The sequence below is a fragment of the Bos taurus genome, chromosome X (assembly GCF_002263795.3).
Source record: "Bos taurus isolate L1 Dominette 01449 registration number 42190680 breed Hereford chromosome X, ARS-UCD2.0, whole genome shotgun sequence".
NCBI classification, from domain to species: domain Eukaryota; kingdom Metazoa; phylum Chordata; class Mammalia; order Artiodactyla; family Bovidae; genus Bos; species Bos taurus.
The window spans coordinates 111,639,088-111,659,137 of record NC_037357.1 but is presented as its reverse complement, the minus strand read 5'-3'; the positions used below and the strand labels follow the sequence as shown (position 1 = coordinate 111,659,137).

Sequence of the window (20,050 nt, the reverse complement as noted above, 5' to 3'; positions counted from 1 at the left end):
TCTCTTTAACAAGTGGTGCTGGGAAAACTGGTCAATCACTTGTAAAAGAATGAAACTAGAATACTTTCTAACACCATACACAAAAATAAACTCAAAATGGATTAAAGATTAAAAAATCTAAACGTAAGACCAAAAACTATAAAACTCCTAGAGGAGAACGTAGGCAAAACACTCTCTGACAAAAATCACAGCAGGACCCTCTATGGCCCACCTCCCAGAGTAATGGAAATAAAAGCAAATATAAACAAATGGGACCTAATTAAAATTAAAAGCTTCTGCACAATAAAGGAAACTGTAATCAAGGTGAAAAGACAGCCTTCAGAATGGGAGAAAATAATAGCAAATGAAGCAACTGACAAACAACTACTCTCAAAAATATACAAACAACTCCTGCAACTCAATTCCAGAAAAATAAACGACCCAATCAGAAAATGGACCAAAGAACTAAATAGACATTTCTCCAAAGAAGACATACAGATGGCTAACAAACACATGAAAAGATGCTCAACATCGCTCATTACCAGAGAAATGCAAATCAAAACCACAATGAGGTACCATTTCACACCAGTCAGAATGGCTGCTATCCAAAAGTCTACAAGCAATAAATGCTGGAAAGCGTGTGGAGAAAATGGAACATTCTTACACTGTTGGTGGGAATGCAAACTCGTACAGCCACTATAGTGAACAGTGTGGAGATTCCTTAAAAAACTGGAAATAGAACTGCCATATGACCCATCAATCCCACTGCTGGGCATACACATCGAGGAAACCAGAATTGAAAGAGACACGTGTACCCCAATGTTCATCGCAGCACTGTTTATAATAGCCAGGACATGGAAGCAATCTAGATGTCCATCAGCAGACGAATGGATAAGAAAGCCGTGGTACATATACACAATGGAGTATTAGTCACCCATTAAAAAGAATACATTTCAATCAGTTCTAATGAGGTGGATGAAACTGGAGCCTATTATACAGAGTGAAGTAAGCCAGAAAGAAAAACACCAATACAGTATACTAACACATATATATGGAATTTAGACAGATGGCAATGATAATCCTGTATGTGAGACAGCAAAAGAGACACAGATGTATAGAACAGTCTTTTGGACTCTGTGGGAGAAGGCGAGGGTGGGATGATTTGGGAGAATGGCATTGAAACATGTATGATATCATATGTGAAAGGAATTGCCAGTCCAGGTTCAGTGCATGATACAGGATGCTTGGGGCTGGTGCACTGGGATGACCCAGAGGGATGGTATGGGGAAGGAGGTGGGAGGGGGGTTCAGGATGGGGGAACACATGTACACCTGTGGCAGATTCATGTTAATGTATGGCAAAACCAATACAATATTATAAAGTAATTAGCCTCTAATTGAAATATATATATATATATATATATATATATATATATATATAAAGAAAGGTAGTGAAAAAATCAGACAGTTTGTAAAGAAAGTGAAGTGGCTTGGTTGTGTCCGACTCTGCAGCCCCACGGACTGTAACCTGCAGGCTCCTCCACCCATGGGATTTTCCAGGCAAGAATACTGGAGTGGGTTGCCATTTCCTTCTCCAGGTGATCTTCCCAACACAGAGGTGGAACCTGGGTCTCCGGTGTTGCAGGCAGACTCTTTACCATCTGAGCAAGAGATCATTAAATACTTTAAATGTTTTCCCCTAAGCATTCAACGGGGAGGGAGGAGGGAGGAGGGTTCAGGATGGGGAACACGTGTATACCTGTGGCGGATTCATGTTGATATATGGCAAAACCAATACAATATTGTAAATTTAAAAAATAAAATAAAATATAAAAAAAGAAAAAATAAAGTCACAACAACAACAACAACAACAAAACCCGATCAGATTATAATTAAAACAAGAGATAACATTCACTGAGCTCTTACTATGTTTGGGATCTAAGTGCTCTTCATGTAATACCTCATTTAATTCTCTTAACCTTGAAGTAGACAGAAGTAATCTTATTTTATAGAGGAGAAAACTGAGATCCGATAGTTTACTGAGATTAGTTGTTTGTTCAGGGTCACAAAGATAGTAAGTGGCCAGCCCAGGCAGCTTGCCCTTAATACCTGGATGTGCTATTGCCATAGATCACGGGTCCCTAACCTCCAGAACCTAATGTCTGATGATCTGAGGTGGAGCTGGGGTAATAATAATAGAAATAGAGAGTGCAATAAATGTAATGCACTTGAATCATCCTGAAACCATCCCACCCAGCAATGTTTGTGGAAAAACTGTCTTCCATGAAACTGGTCCCTAGTACCACATAGGTTGGGGACCGCTGCCATAGATCTTTAAAATGGCAATGGTTGGGGTTATGGAAGAAGAAGTATAAAAGCAAAGTTCTCAAATACAAATGTCAGATAAACCATGTTCATCAATATTATTTAAGGAATAAACAGAACAGTAAAAGAGCAGTTCTTTTTTTCCATATCCTCCTCATTGTTATGAGAGGTACTATGGTACTAAGATTTGCAGTAGTAACAGATATACACACGAGTTTTGCATATTTCAGAAACCTCCAAGGGAGCAATTTTAGATCCTTCTTATCTGTTTTTGGTCTCCTGACCTAGCACTTCTGCAGAAGAAAATGACCAGGAATGGTTGACACATTCAGCAACCAAAGGAGTCATGGAAAATGAATAGTTTAAACATCAGACAGAGCGAGGGGAATTTTTCACCTGACTGCTTTTAGAATGAAATTTACACTTTCACCTTGATTATTACAACATAATTTCCATCAATATAATCACCTGAAAACAACAGATACCATGGAAACAGTTTTATAGAGTAAAACATGGCTGGTATTATGCAGACCCAATTAACTTGAGATTTTAGCATGGGTATTACCAGGACAGAAGAATTGCTTTTTACTGGACTTTTCTCCTGACAGAATGTAATAACTATGCATAGATTTTCCCAACTGTTCAAAGTTATGAACTGGGATTTACCAAGGAGGGACGCATGTTTCAATATAGTATTATATACTTATGAATATTTTTCTTTACTTAGCTGATTCCTTTTTAAGTATTTCTAGAAGCTTCAGGGCAATAAAAAGGGAATAGTGAAATATTCAAATAAGAAAATACACTTTTATGAGCTAGTATTTTATTTCTACACATTCCCTGAAAACCAAATCTATACCAAGAAAAATTCTATTTTGAACACGATTGAAACTTTATGAGTATTGAATTTCCATCCTATTTTATTGATTTCAAATGGAGAGATAAACTGAAGTATAGCAAGGCTGCAAATGACATTGTTTAGATAAACATATCTTGTCAGAATTATCCTGGTACCAGCAATAGAGGCTCCAGGAATATTTAGAACTAAGATTCCGGTTTAGGCTCTTAATAAGCAACATGACAAGTCTCAACAGGCACTTGCTCTTAAGAAAATGCTTTATTGGACCATTTGGGTTGGAATCTTTCCACTATGCTGAAAATATTCATAAAGGTATTCATTTCTAAAAGACAAAAGCTAAGAAAAGCAGAACTATTCAAATCACTGGATATTAGCAGAGATACACAAACCTGCCCTCTGGTCACTCAATGCTAATCTACATCATGAAAAAGTGTAATACAAGATCTAAAAAGGATTGCAAGGGATAATGGAAACTGTTTAGACAAAGCTGAATGGATACTGTAAAATAGATTAGTGTTATTTTCCTCTTAGAGGAAAAATGAAGTTATTTTTCATTAGAAAAATAACAAATGACTTTCTATATAGTGTGTTCAGATTTTCATAAACATCTTAGCCAAATTTCCATATTTCTTAGGCAAGAAACAGAGTACTTAACTGTGTAGTGGGGATTCAGTCTCATAATTCATTCATTAAGATTCATTCTTTTGGGCCTGTGTGTCTCAGCCTGGTGAGGGAAGCCTTATGGTTTTACTAGGAGGGAGGAACACTCTGTCAGTTGGACAGCTATCTATGTTGGTCATTACAAGGCAATTTTGCTCTTGTATGGCTGGTTATAGAAATGACATCCTATACATTACACATAATTATAGAACTTAAGCACATTCTTCCTATCCAAACTAGCTGTGAAAGAGACTGACTAGCTTCTTACTAAATTAATTGCTCTTTTTCCTGGACTCAACGTTGGATAATATTTTCCAGTTTCCCTTGCAGTTAGATGTGGCCCTGTGACAAATTCCAGCCAACAGATTATGAAGAAAGTAATGTGTACGACTTCCAGGCATGGCTCATAGTAAATTCCAATGGTCAATACTGGTTCCTCACCTGCCCAATTAAATGCATAACACTTTGATGTTCTATGTTAGAAGGGGTTTGGGTCCCTGAATGAATTCATTATGGGCTGCTTACTGTGGAATACACCAGAATAAAAAAGTCAACTTCTACTGTTCTAAGCTACTAAGATTTACTTTACTTGCTGTAGTGGCTGCTGCTGCTGGTTAGTCCCTAAGTCGTGTCCAACTCTTTGTAACCCCATGGATGGTAGCCCACCAGGCTCCTTTGTCCACAGGATTTCCCAGGCAAGAATACTGGAGTGGGTTGTCATTTCCTTCTCCAGGTGATCTTTCTTACCCAGGGATAGAACCCCCATCACCTGCTTGGCGGGTGGATTCTTTACTGTTGAGCCACCTGGGGAGCCTGTTGTAGTGGCTACTGGCACCTAATAATACATCAGCATATATCCAAATACATTGTTTGATCAACAATAAAGAGTTAAAATTTCAAAATCAAGAAGAGTCTATTTTAATTAATATTCACTACAACTCAAAGAGGAAATGTCTTCAGGAAGTGAATCTAAACATCCATAATTGCAGATTGAAATAGTCTTTAGTCCTAGTCCTAGTGATTAAAGTCATTAACAAAAACAACCAAACAAGATGTGAAGTGGTAAACATTTTAAAAGGAACACACTTCTAAGCCAGAAAGAGACATTTGCAAATTCCAAGATCTGCTCTTTGCTTGTTTTGTTAGCATGAACAATTTGATTAATCATTCTCTGAAACCGTTTCCTCATCTATAATATGGGGATTATGAAATTTAGCCAACAGGATTTTGTAAAGATTTTATACATACACATCTCATATACTGCCTGATACATGGGAGGCATTCCACAAAATAATAGCTATTAACACTATTTACCTAATAAATGCAAGCATGAGTACTATTTTCTGAATATTAAATGTTTCTTTCAAAATATTAACCAGAGCTTTTAATTCTTGTTACTCTTTCCCCTCCCCCAACATATTGGCAGCCAGACACTCTGTTTTCTACTTCTTTAGGGAAGTGTTGACACAACAGAATGTATATTATGAAGAGATAGACTCTTGGTTTTTAAGTTTCAAAAGCCTAGGCCTGGTGTAGGACAAAGCTTTAGAAGGAAAAAAAGAATGATTAAACAAAGGTTTTCCCCTTTCCTGCACTAGAAAACACTCCTCCGCATGTGGGGAGGGACATAAGGGGGCATTGCAGGGGAAGTAAGACAATTTAGTATCAGTATGTATCCCTGGAAGGAAGAGAGGGGGAAGGAAGGGCGGAAACCCAGAGAGATCCAAGAAACTTTGCTAGATGAGGTGACCTCAGCCTTATTTCTAAGAAGAGCCTTTGAGAAAAATGTGATGGAGAGCAGTTTCCTTTACTCTCTCTCCTCTCTAGCCCTCTTTCTGACCCCATGCACAGTCACTCTGAAGCATCCTGTGTAAAGAAAGTATGTGCAATGTCTAGGCAGGTAGACCTTAAAAAACCTCTCAAAGTTCCCACTACCTCCCCTGCAGTGTGGCATGACGAATGGTACAAAGATCTCTGATATTACACAATGAGGGCAACCAAGCAGCGGAGAGACATCCAGATCTGAAAGTGCCACTGCAGACAGGAAAGAAAAAAACGGTCCTGGAAGAAACCGCCTGCTTGAACCAACAACCAAGGATATGAGGGAGAGAACGGCATCTCCGTGGATGCCAGCCCAGATACATGACAACTGAGGAGGAGGGGATGTTCTGCCACACCCATGCTCGCCACTCCATGCTTTGCAATGACATAAATCTGGGTTGATAAATTTTATCTTTTATCTATTTCCTGGAATTACATTCGGTTATTGAAAGATAACATTATGGACTGAAAAACCTTAGTTACAATAGTCTCAATATTTTTATAAACATAATGGAGGTGTATGAACTTAAGTCATCACAGAAGCTTTTCATACATCTTTCCCTAAGTTTCACGTGCCTGTTAAAAGAAAGACTTACTTCGATCAGTAATGATGGTCCTGGCCTCTTGATTGCTGGTCTTGTTTTTCAAATTCTGGGCAGCAGTAATGAGTTCTTCCAACTGGGGGCGCCTCTGCTCCAAGTCCTGCAGTGTTGCCTGAAGGAACAAATGGAACAATCCTGAGTTCCTCCAGTACTGTGCACTCCTTTTATGGGTAATTTTCAAAAACCAACCAAGGCACTTTTAGAAATAAAACAAGGTGTTATTAGATATAAATCTCTAATGTGTTAGGCTTTACAGACAGCAATTTAACAAGAAATGTGTTTCATTTTTCGATACCAAAAATATTTCAAGTGAAAATCTTGATTATGGGTTTGCTTCACTAGTTAAGAGCTTAGATGGAGTCATTTCAGTGTTCCTGGGTTTACGTACACCAGTATATGAGTGCCACGAATAACCAATGTAATTCTAAATTATGAAAATGTATTTAAGACACTGATGGCTATTTATACTTGTAATCTCATGCTGTGCAGTGTCAAAATTGAGGTGTATATTTTAGAAACAGAAAAGACAGAGAAGTGATTTAAGAGAGAGAACTTATTTAACTTCTTTGTGCTTAAAATTTCTCACCTATAAAATGAGAAGATGATGTAGATGAGCTAAATTAATCTTTTCCCAAAATTGACTCTAGTAAGATTCAACTGATTCCTTTGCCTCACTTTAGAGTGAATGGGCTCTAAGGAGGGCTGAGAATCAACATTTTTAACAAATTTTCTAATGCTCATGATCAGGCAAGCTTAGAAAGCATCAGACTAGAAGTTAGTATTTGTATTTTGTATTAAAACTGACTTTAATACTGCTTTTACCAAAGTACCAAAGAGAATGAAGCCAACTATATATATGGACTTCTCTTATGGCCCAGCTTGTAAAAAATCTGCCTACAATGTGGGAGACCTGGGTTCGATCCCTGGGTTGGGAAGATTCCCTGGAAAAGGGAAAGGCTACCCATTCTAGTATTCTGGCCTGGAGAATTCCATGGACTGTATAGTTCATGGGGTCTCAGAGAGTCAGAAATGACTGAGCGACTTTCACTTTCATATATATATATATGAAAGATAACATTCCAACTGAGTTCCTCCATATATATCAGTGTATATATATATATATATGTGTGTGTGTGTGTGTGTATCAGTTCCTCCATATATCAGTTCCTCATATATATAGGAACTCAGTATGGAGGAATATATATATATATATGTTGGGTTGCACCCCACAGATCCACAAAACCTGCATTTGCTCAACTTCATGACTGAAAAAAGAGCCCAGAGTCAGCGACAGAGGCATCAGTGGTCTAATGGATGGGGGAGCTTACACGTCTGAAGCAAGGTCATGGGGTGACACCCTACCATGTATAGCAGAAGGTGGGTAGCAAGTGGGGGTAATCTTCACTGGGGAGAGGAGGAGGTATGGCTAGTTACAGGAGAAATGATATCAGATGGGCTCATTAGTTATCAGGGAAACCAGTAGAGGGCACGCCCCTCATTGCGTCTTTGATAAACACAATCACCAGTCAGGGCCTGCGCCAGGTACTGTACATAGGAAAGTCAGTCATGTGCAGAGGGTAGAAGTGATGCAGGCACTGGTCAGTCAGGGACATACAGAGAGCAAGAGAACAGCCATCTTGAGCAGCCTGACCATACAATATATACTTTATAGGTAGCAATGTTCTCCTTCCCTCAAGTGTCAATTTATTGCCTCTATCATCTATTCTCTCTATACGAAAGGCCAAAACTCCACTGATATTTTCAAAGAAGTTTGGGAAAAGTAAGGTATTTTCTTTGTCCTTGTACTAAAACTGAATACATTTTATTGGTTAGCATTACTTTAAAACTGCTATGTGACAGATGTTTTACACATGTTTCCTCATTTTTATTCTCCTAATAACCACACTAAAAAAACTAAGCCAGAAGTCTTCATGGTTTTAAATCTTATGCTCTTTCTACAACCACATGAGGCCAATGAAAGTCAAGAGGTGAAATGTGGTAGACGGTAAAGTTCACGGAAATTCGTTATCTACTGTGCCCTTTGACTGGTGCTGATTTTCTAAAGACTTTTGTATTTAGAAAGGCCAAGTTTTGATCATTCTGTAGTGTTTCTCTTGTGAAGAGGTAAGAAATAGGCCTGTGATTTGAGCTCAATTGCTTTTAGTGCTATTAAAATAATGGGAAGAACTTACCCAAACATTGCCCATCTATTTTGAGCATTTTCCCCTCTCTGTATTGAAAAATTGAAGGGGTTAACTTTTAACAAATTTTCCACATTTGTAAGCTGCGATTGCTCAGAAGAAAAATCCAATTTTCAGGTTTCTAACTTTTATGGTTTCTTTACACAAAAGTGTGTTTGAAATATGGAACAAATTGCCAAAGACAGCTATTGAAGTAAGTGGCATAAGTCAGTTGGAGAGTCCTGAACAAATTCTAAAGTAGGAACCATATAGTCACAGACAGATTTTACAAAAGATACTTTCCAGGATTAGAATGTTACACTCTGGTCATCTGTGACACAGCAAGCCGAAAAGTTACTCTGGAATTCCTAACTCTTAAATGTATAATACATTCAATAATAGATTTTTGAAAAATAGACTTACCCAGAAACCATAAATTCAAATCTTCCCCTCTAAATGCAAAGAGCCAGAGCTAGCAAAGTACAAACATTCATTTATTTACTGACTCATTCTTTCATTTTATAAATATCAAGTGCTAGGCACTGTTTCAGGTCTTATGGACATAGTAGTAAATAAATACATTAGGCAAGATTTATGCAATTTAAGTAAAAATTTGTGTTTTTGACACTTGGAAATTTTTATATAGCAAAGATGATCCTTATTGTCATTTTCCTTTGATTTCATATTAACCCATCCTCAAACAACCAGGCCATTCTTTGCATCTAAATTCTAGATATATAATCCCAAGGATGGCTATGATTTTTCCCTTCTTTTAGGATTACAAAGTTCGTTTAAGAAGTCTGTTGTAGAAGTAACTTGATCAACTCTAATCTGAACCTTACCAGGCTCTAAATTAAACCTGACCACAATGAACAGCTTTTACTGATGAAATTAGCAAGCATGTCAATTTAGACTTAAAACAAGCCATTTTCCTCTCTAATGAACAAAATAGGTCTCAGGGTATTGTGAAACCTGTTCTCTAGTTGGGTGATTCTCTAATTCTGCTGACAGACACATACTTTGTAAGCACCTGAGAAGATTATTAATGACATCCTTTGAAGCAACCTCCTTAAAAATCCAAGGAGATTCATCACTGCAATAAAACTATGCCTTTCTAAAATATTTCAAAACAAAATTATAGCTCTATCCTACTTTCTGGTCAACATGGACAAACATCCATTTTAAAAAAAGAAACTGTACAATAATAATAATGTGTGAATATATATTATATATATGGGATTTATGAGATGCCAATAGGAAAGATTGGAGGCTGGAGGAGAAGGGGAATACAGAGGATTAGATGGTTGGATGGCATCACTGATACGATGGACATGAGTCTGAGTAGGCTCCGGGAGTTGGTGATGGACAGGGAAGCCTGGTGTGCTGCAGTCCATGGGGTCGCAAAGAGTCGGACATGACTGAGTGATTGAACTGAACTGAATATTCTAATTAAACAGTGGTTTCACAGTAGAGCAGAATAGGAATTTTCTTCAATTTTCTTTCCAAAACTAAAGGGAAGGACTTGAATATGACATTCATTTAACATTGTTTTTTGTTAAGATAGTATACAAACAGTGACTGAAAGATCTTCCTGCTAAAAAACAGGACACATGCACGCAATGGGAGGAACAACTATTTCTTCTTTTCATTTGGTTTTCTTTTGAGTGTTCTCTATTTGCTATCACAATTTCTTTGACTTGACAACTTAGTTTCATAATCCTATAAATTCTCAAATACAATGACCTTCATCTGAGCTACCCACAGATGAGAGCACACTTTGGATCTAATCATTACTCATACTACCCACTTCCAAAATATCCATCTACAAAATTCCATTTTCTGCCCCCAATCTGGTAGCAAATGGTACTCTCTTTTTCCTCTAATCTTCATCCTCATTTGGCCTCCAGTTGTATTCCATTGTTCAAATGCTTTATTTTGGGTTTAGTGGTCTATATTTGTCATACTAAACCAGTAGAATGCTAATTATGCTTATTTTTCATATATGAGAACAGATACTTATAACTTAAGTGAATAAAACTAAAACTATTACATGCTTAACAGTACCTAAGCATGATAATTGAGCACATCTACATGGATCTATCATTCTGGAAGAAACAAGCACAAAGAAAGGAATCAATGCTATTTCTAAGGAGTCATAAGCCAGCTACCGGGCTTTGCTAAAAACAGCTTACCCCTTGGAGATGAGAATTCATCATGGATTCCACTAGCTGAGCAAAGATGGAGGAAAAAAAAAAAAAAAAAGATCTTCAAATACAAAGTGAATCAGAAGTCGTTAATCCTACTAAGTCTCCCCAGGGTTGAGAGAAGTGGTTATAAATAGCAATCCTATGAAAAAGCAGCTAAACAATGGAGCCATGCATACCCAAAGTAGGTCATTTTAGACTCTTAGAAAGAATTACACTTTGTAATGGCATTTGTTAAAATGAAATTCTACCTAAATAATACTCCAATAGAAAACTCTATATGTGTAGTTGAATATTTAGTATTTATATGTCTAAGCAAAGACCTTAACCAGAAACTTGTTATATTTTTAGTATTTTTCTACAAAAATCAACAATCTTCACATAGTTAAACTTAGAACAAAGGCCTATGGTGATTTTCAGTTGTTGCCATTTTCAGGAAATAAGCATGAATCCAACTTACATATTATGTAAAAATGGAGACCTTAGACTCTTATTTACAACTTTAAAAAATTAACATTAAAGATTGACAAGGTGAGAGAGTTTACAGAATTACTTTTTGTCTGGAAGAAAATCATCATCTAAGTCAGGTGGGTTCTAAATTTTAGTCTTTCTAGTAATCGAAAGAGATTTACCTGTGAGGATGCTAATTTGTCTAGCTTTCAACTGCCTCACTGAGCACCTTAATTCTGGCTTCTATTCTTGCATTAGGCTACCTCTGCAAATAGATGGGCCAGATTCAAAGTTGTCTTTATCGTTCTCCATTTCCTCAGTTCTCATGTGCATTGTAAGCTGACTTGGATATTTTCCTGCTGGGCAGAACTTCCCTACTTCTCTGAATGTTCTACCAGCATCTCAGTTGGTAACTTTTTCATAAGCACCTTCTAACTGTGGTTAGCCTTTTGTCCTTCATTCACTCAAGAAATACCGTTTAAAAAGCATTTTTCTTTTATATAGGCTTCCTGTGTGTGGCTCAGCTGGTAAAGAATCCGCCTGCAATGTAGGGATCTGGGTTTGATCCCTGGGTTAGGAAGATCCCCTAGAGAAGGGAAAGGCTACCCACTCCAGTATTCTGGCCTGGAGAATTCCATGGACTGTATAGTCCATGGGGTCACAAAGAGTCAGACACGACTGAGTGACTTTCACTTTCACTTCACTTTACTTTTATATAATCTGAAACTTATGGAAAAGTCATAAGAAAGGTCAAAGAATTCACATGTACCCTTTACCTAGATTCACTGTTAATATTTTGCCACATTTTATCATTTATCATTCTAACATTACATATATATATAGTATCTGTGTATGTAATATTACATTTGTTTTCAGAACCATTTGAGAATAATCTGTAGATAGCATGTCTTTTTGATACTTCAGTGTTCATTTTTAAGAAAAACAAGTGCATTCTCTGATATAATCTCAGCTTAATTTCTAATTCAGGAAATTTAATGCAGCTTTAGTACTATAATCTAATCTACATCCTTTATTCATAATATCAAGATTACTCCTTTAATTGCCTTTCATTTACTGGTTCAGCCTCATGTATCTCTTTAGTCACCTTTAATATGAAATAATTCATTGCCTTTTGAATTTCTTATCACTGACTGTTTTGAAGAACATGGGCCAGGCATTTTGTACAATGTACCCCAATTTGGGTTTCAGTGAATATTTTTAAGTATTTATGTTATGCCAGTCATTGAGCTAGTCATAAGGATATAGCAGTGAAGGAGGAAAAATTATTCTTCTCAAGTGAAAAATGAACTAGTAGTGAGGACAGGCAGTAAACAAGCAATTATAATAAACTGAGGGAGTACTATGATAGGAAAGGCACAAGGAGTTATTAAAGCATACAGCAGAGATATCTAACCAAATTTAGGGTATCAAAGGGAGTGTTCTAAAAGTAGTAGAGCTCACTTGGTCCTTGGGGCTTATTTGTCTAAATTATACAATTTTTTGGTGTATAAATTTTAAGCTTTATATTTCAGGGTTTTTTTTCAGCTTTATTTGGGTAGATTTGACAAATAGAAAATGTATATAGAAGTATAAAATTTGTTTTGATATATGTATACATTGTGAAATGATCACCACGATCAAACTAGTTAACATATCCACCATCTCACATACTTACCTTTTGTGTGCACGTGTGTGATGAAAACACCTAAGATCTACTCTCAGCAAATTTCAAGTATACATTATTAGTATTTCTATGCTTTACATTATATGTCTAAAACTTATTCATCTTATAACTGGAAGTTTGTAGCCTATGACCAATATCATCCCACTTCCTTTACCCTCAGCCCATGACAACCATCATTCTACTGTTTCTCAGAGTTCCACTGCTTTTAGATTTCACATATAAGTAAGACTTCATAGTATTTGCTGTTCTATATCTGGCTTATTTCACAGTGTAATATCTTCTAAGTTCATCTATGCTATCAAAAATGGCAGAATTTCCCCCTTCTTAAGTATTAATAATATCCAATGTAAATATACCTATACCACAATTTCTTTATCCACTGATAGACATTTAAAGTGTTTGCATATCTTGGCCATTGTGAATAATGCTGCAGTGAACAAGGGAGTGCAGATATCTCTTTGGGATCCTGACTCCATTTCCTTTAGATAAAAACCCAGAAGTGAGATTGCTGGATCATACGGTATTTCTGCTTTTAATCTTTTGAGAAACCTCCTTACCAACAGTGTATGGAGGTTCCCTTTTCTCCATAGCCACATGAACAGTTGTAATCTCTTGTCTTTTTGATAATAGCCATTCTAACAGGTGTGAGGTAATTTTCACTGTGATTTTGATTTGTATTTCCCTGATGATGAGTGATGTTGAGTACTTCTCATAGGGCTGTTGGTCATTTGGATGTCTTCTTTGGAAAAATGTTTATTCAGGTCCTCTGCCCAATTTTAAATCTGATAATTATTACTATTATTATTTTTACTACTGAGTTGTATGAGTTCCTTATACATTTTGGATCTTATCCCTTATCAAATACATTGTTTGTAAATACTTTCTCTCATTCCAAAAGCTGCCTTCTCATTCTGTTGATTTTTTTCCCCTTTGCTGTGCACAGTCATTTTTGTTTGATGCAATCCCACTAGTCTATTTAGACTTTTGTTACCTGTGATTTTGGCATCATATCAAAAAAATAGTTGCCCCAGCTAATGTCAAGAAGCTTTCTTTTGGTTTTATTCTAGTAATTTTATGCTTTCAGGTCTTTAAGGGCCATTGCTGCTAATACCCGCTGTGGTGGCCAGAAGAATGTGCAAGCCTTTTATGACTGAGACCTAAGTGATCGAGGACTTCAGCTGCTGCATTTAGAAATCCATCACTGTGTTGGAGAGAAGAAGCCAAGCCTCCCATGGACTGCTCCCCACCAAGGACTGAGTGTAATGGAGATACTAAAGCAGAGCCTTTCTTAGGAGGCATGGGGCTCCTCTGGCTGACTTGAGCTCAATGTCTTCCTGACAGCTTTGCTGATCCTTCCTCAGGTTGCACACTGGGGTACTTCTACCCAGTTTTCTCTCTCTTTTTTCCTTCATTTTAGGTTAGACTTGCATTTTGGTCTAATGATTATCCCATCTTCTCAGGCTTCCTGTCTATTTCATTTTACATAGCTGTTTTCGCTACTAAAATAATTTGCTGTTTAATCCTGGCTTAGGACATTTAAATGCAACCCCCAACTAATACACCCACTTTTGCCCTTCTAGTCCCTAAGCCTCTCATTAACTCTTCAGACCCAGATAATATACCACCTGGATGTATAGTTCATAATTTCTGAACATTATTAATATAATTCTTAAGATTCAATTTAAGTGAATTAGTATGGCGTTTAAAAAAAATGCTGCTACTTTTTTTTTTTTTTTTTAAAGAGCATGACCCTTATTTTCACTGGGCCTAAAATTGAACCAAAGGAAAAGATGATTATTTATATGTATTACATGGTGATGGTTCCATTCTACACTTGTAGCTCAACAACACTGGACAGCAAAGTAAGTCACCAGGACTTCTGAAAGACATACCAAAAGGAACTCTGGGGCAAGTTTTTGGACTACAAAAGACAGCAAAGCTAAGTCCAACAACGTCCAGTTTTTCTGAGTCAGAATTGCCCTGGGTAGGCAGGGACCTCGAGCTGGGCCAGGTTCATGGACATGAAACTAATGCATGTTTTCATCTTAAATTTTTTTGATTATATTTTAACAAGGGGCCCTGCATTTTCATTTTTCACTGGGGCTCACAAATTATGTAGCCAATCTTGATGGCAACCCTGAAGTAAGCAGAGAATAAAAGTTGAGTACTATATCTTGTCTGAAACACTAGTTAATTAGTGATGGTGAAGAACACATTTAAATGCAAATTATGTCAATCAAACGCCTCTTGCTTAGTTCCTGAGAACTTGTTCTAAATTTCTGTAAGGAGGAATCATGGAGCTAAAAGATACATATTTGGGCAAAAAATATCTCTTTTGGTCAAGAAAAGCAGAATAGGATGGTTGTAAGTTGTCCAAGATGGGACCTTTTCAGGACTAGTGGTATTGGAGAAGCAAAGTCATTGTGGTGATAGACGTGAACAGGGGGACCTATCAGGAAAGAGGTGAATTGTCTGAGAAAAGAATTTGTGATCAAAAGGGGAACCTGTGGTTCTGGCAACAATAATGGCTGCTGAGAGCTCAAATTCCATTTCCAGTTTTAGCTAAATATCAGTTTTACCTAAAACTATGACCAACCTAGATAGCATATTCAAAAGCAGAGACATTGCCAACAAAGGTTCGTCTAGTTTAAGGCTATGGTTTTTCCTGTGGTCATGTATGGATGTGAGAGTTGGACTGTGAAGAAGGCTGAGTGCCGAAGAATTGATGCTTTTGAACTGTGGTGTTGGAGAAGACTCTTGAGAGGCCCTTGGACTGCAAGGAGATCTAACCAGTCCATTCTGAAGGAGATCAGCCCTGGGATTTCTTTGGAAGGAATGATGCTGAAGCTGAAACTCCAGTACTTTGGCCACCTCATGGGAAGAGTTGACTCATTGGAAAAGACTCTGCTGCTGGGAGGGATTGGGGGCAGGAGGAGAAGGGGATGACAGAGGATGAGATGGCTGGATGGCATCACAGACTCGATGGACGTGAGTCTGAGTGAACTGAGGGAGTTGGTGATGGACAGGGAGACCTGGTGTGCTGCGATTCATGGGATCGCAAAGAGTCGGACACGACTGAGCGACTGATCTGATCTGATCTGATCTGAGTGTGGCCTTGGGAAATACATGGGAAATAGCTAATACTTTCACAAACAGTTACTAACCTGCAACTAAATGCCAAGCACTCAGCTAATACACAGAGAAAAATAAAACTTGGCCTCTTTTCTCAAGGAACTCATAATCTAGCAAAAACTAAAGGCTCATAAAGAACCAATACTGTGAGAAATAATAATAATAACAACAATACCTGTCATTCGACATTTACTATGCACCAGAAGAATCTACCATAGATTAGTGGTTATGGGAATGGATTCTGGAGTAAGGTTGCCTGAGTTTGAATCTTGGGGGCCATTTACTTGGTTTCTTATTTTCAGCAAGTTACTTAACTACGTTCTTCTTCATTTGTACCACCAAAATGAAAATAATAAGAGTATCTATCTCTTAAGTTTGTTAAGAGAATTAACTGGTTAATATCTATAAAATGCTTGAAACATTTCCTGTTGTGTAAGTACAAAATTCTAAATAAAACATTTCTTAATTTAATCTTCATAATACTCTAAGAGGTAGGTACTATTATTATCCCTAGTTTACAGATAAGGAAAATGAAAGTAAAAAAAGAAGTTTGCTCAGAATCATGGGTTAGTAAGTGGTAGAAGTTCAAATACAGGCAATTTGGCCTCAGGGTCTACTTAAAAGCTATGATTTTAGGATACCTATGCTATAGTATAATGTAGTATAGCTATCATATAGTCTGATCTAATTATTATACAGGTATGATTCAATGGGACAGGAACATGAAATGGGATCACACGAGGTGAAATGAACTATCCAACTTATTAAGCACGGAATCAGTCAGGGTTCCTGCAATAAACAAATGGCTCATATACACTAATACATACAAAATGGATAACTATTAATAGCAAGGACCTACTCATGTACACACTGCTATATTTATAACCACAATGACTTATATAACACAAGGAACTCTGCTCAATGTCACGTGGCAGCCTGGATGGGAGAGGAATTTGATGGAGAATGGATACATGTATATGCATGGCTGAGTCCCTTCACTGTCCACCTGAAACTATCACAACATTGTTCATCAGCTATATACCAATAAAAAAAAGTTAAAAAAATAAGTGTATTAAAATGATAAAAAAAAAAAAAAGGACCTACTGTATAGCACAGGGAACTCTACTCAATACTCTGTAATGGCCTATGTGGAAAAAGAATCTAAAAAAGAGTGCATTTATAAAATGTATAACTGATCTACCTTGCTATACATCTGCATTTAGCATAACATTGTATTCAGTTGGCCAAAAAGTTCGTTCAGGTTTTCCATGTGCTCTTATGGAAAAATCTGAATTAAGTTTAACTATATTACAAAAGAAAGAAAAAAAAAAAACAAAACAAACCTGAGATAGGAAGCCTTTAACAGAATCTGAGAAGTAGGTGCAGGGAGGGGATCTTGACAGGATCTGTGGCTGTCAGTCAGGGAACCTAGTCACCTCTGGACTCACTCTCTTGGCACCTTTTGCTCCACCAGTACCTCCCATTAGGAAGACACAAGTGGGTTAGCAGGTCCACTGCTGTTGCCCATGCTATTTGGCCTCCCAGGGTAGGATAGGAAGTTAGAATATGGATCTGAGAAACTGTCAAGCAAAAGTACCAAAGTGGTTGGTAAAGATAAAAACAACCACTAAAAGGAATCAGTGAAGGGAGGAACCATATATGAGACTTCTCAGGAAAGACTTCATGGAAGAAATGGTTCACACAGCCCTTGAACCTTGGGAGATTTGGCTAGGTCACGGGGTGAGCAGCATTATTAGCGAATGGAAAGCAGGAGTAAAGGCAAGGATATGAAAAACAAAGTCTCAACTGAGTTGGCTGGTGTCTAGGATTCGCTGGAAATAATGGGAGATAAGCTTAGATAGGCACAGATAATGGAGGTAGTTTATGGTGGGCTTTTTAAAAAGTTTGGATTTTAGCATGAGAAAATGGGAAACAATAAAGACTAGAAAAATTGAAGCTATGGGAGTCAAGATTTTTGTAATCCATTGGACACCTTATTCTTTCTGGCTGAAATACCTTCCTTGGAAGTTCTTAGTTCTCTCTTGGAAATATAGTCAACAGATAACCATAAATAAAATTGCTGATTAACCAATTGACTGGACACAGAAATAGGAAACAAGAAAGATAATTACCAAATAAATTCCACCCTGGGTGTGAAAATGATTTGAACATTGCATGTATTATAAATATTACTGATCATTTTGCTAACTTTATAAACAAAAAATGTGGTAGATATCTAAGGAAAGTGCCTCAGCCTCTTAAATGTCAAACCTTTCTTATAATGGTATGATACAAATTAATCTAATATTAGTATGTTATTTTTGATATAAATTCTTTTTGTTGAAAAAGAGATTATGATGATCATTTCCAAGTTATTCTCTCACAGAAAACTTGAAGGATTGATTTACTTGCCATTTCATAAAATCCTTAACATGCAAAAATGAAAACTCATTTCAGTTGTACAAGCCGGTAAGTAAATAATGTGGACTAAATTGGGGATCTTGAAATATAATTTCAAAGTCAAAAAGAAAGAAGAACTTCAGACTACAATTTGTTGATAATGATTTGCAAATACAGTTCTAAGCTGACAGAAAGGGTGCTGATATTTTTAGCTGTTCAACATTAGATCTATTAGTTATTCTCCATCATTCACATGTCTTGAAACCCTATTGTTCTGTAAATTTAGCATATCGACAAAGGATAATTGGGGCAGTTTTAAGATCAGTTTTTGTCACATGTATCACATTTGTAGGCTTTTGGTATTTGATCCAATACAATAAGTGGTTTTTTACCCCTACATATATTTTAGAAGAAAGGAAAAACTGAAATTGTTTTACAATACACATATTTTAGAACTATTCCTGCTCAAGCTTTGCATTATTCATTTCTTGTTCTATCTTGAAAAACACCATTTCAGAATCATTTTAACTTCAACTGGTCAAGATAAATTCTCTTTTATCTCATCAGAGTACCCTTTTCAGCAGATTGAATTATAAGTGAACCAAATTAATAAAATGGAGGATAAATTACATAACATGAATAGTGAAATGTAACTATTTGAGAGCATTGTTTCTAATATTTTGCCTTGAATAGAACCTTCTGATTTCGCTGCCAAAAGATGTTGTCCAAAGCCTATATAAATTCCTGATAAAGGATGCTAGAGATGACAGATAATTGAGCACTGGTCAATCAAACAGGCAGGAAATATTTGACAGCATTCTATGAACAATACAGCAGAGTGGGGCATGTATCTTGTGGGTGAGATAGGATGGCATAAAAGAGCATCCCTAGTGATTTCAATGAACTTGCAATGCAGTTAGGGAGACGACCTTCAGGTCTACCCAGGTGTGCTCACACAGGCAGCTAGCCAATAACGGAAAATCATATGTAAATGACAAATGCAAGAGTCCACGGACTGCAGACGCACTGCTAACGAGATTCTGAAGAATGGGATTTTAATATGAGCATGTTCAGGGAAAGTGTCACAGACGACCAGGAACCTGGACTGTAACTTGGGAGGATGAATGGGATCCATAATGACCTAGCGATGAGAGAGAGGAGATTCCAGGACAAGGACTGAGCTCAAGCCAATGTATGGAGGTTTGAATATGCTAGGGTGTTTGGGCAGAAGTGAGGAGGGCAGCTTTGTAGTGGGCAGAAAATTATGATGACTTTGATCAAGTTGGGCAAAGAGGCTGAGGCTGTGAATACGAGATGAATAAAGACATTACATTGAAGGCAATGGGGACTCTTTAGAGGTCTTAGAAAAGAGAAATGCCAAAATAAAAGTGTCATTTTAGAACTCTTAACCTTGCACCATTGCATCTAAAGTCCTTCTGAGGAGAAGACTGAAAAACTCGATTGCAGCAGTCTAAGAAAAATCTCATCTATCTCCTCTTTGACTAAATTTCCTGTCATGCAAACATACAAAACATTTCTAATTTAGCCTGAGGCATCCTTTTATTTCAGGAAAAAATAACCCCATTGCATATAAGTAAAATAAATTCAACCCCAGTCTTGTAAAGAACTATCCCAGAGAATTATTAAACAGATTTTCTATCTTATTTGTAATACATCAAATAGGATGAGGGTAGAAAGGGACTGTGGTTTCAGTTTAGAAAGAAGTAAGCATTCAGAATACTTTGTTAAACTCCT

At 37.0% G+C, this 20,050-nt stretch overlaps 1 protein-coding gene across 10 annotated transcripts in view; it reads right to left on the bottom strand.

Moving 5' to 3' along the window:
- The window catches only part of DMD (dystrophin), a 2,236,915-nt gene that overhangs the window by 645,624 nt on the left and 1,571,241 nt on the right, over positions 1–20,050 (bottom strand). For all 10 annotated transcript variants that reach the window (XM_024988361.2, XM_024988358.2, XM_024988360.2 and 7 more), the window contains one exon: positions 6,240–6,357. In XM_024988361.2, the coding sequence (XP_024844129.1) occupies positions 6,240–6,357 (118 nt within the window). The remainder of the gene's footprint in view (positions 1–6,239; positions 6,358–20,050) is intronic.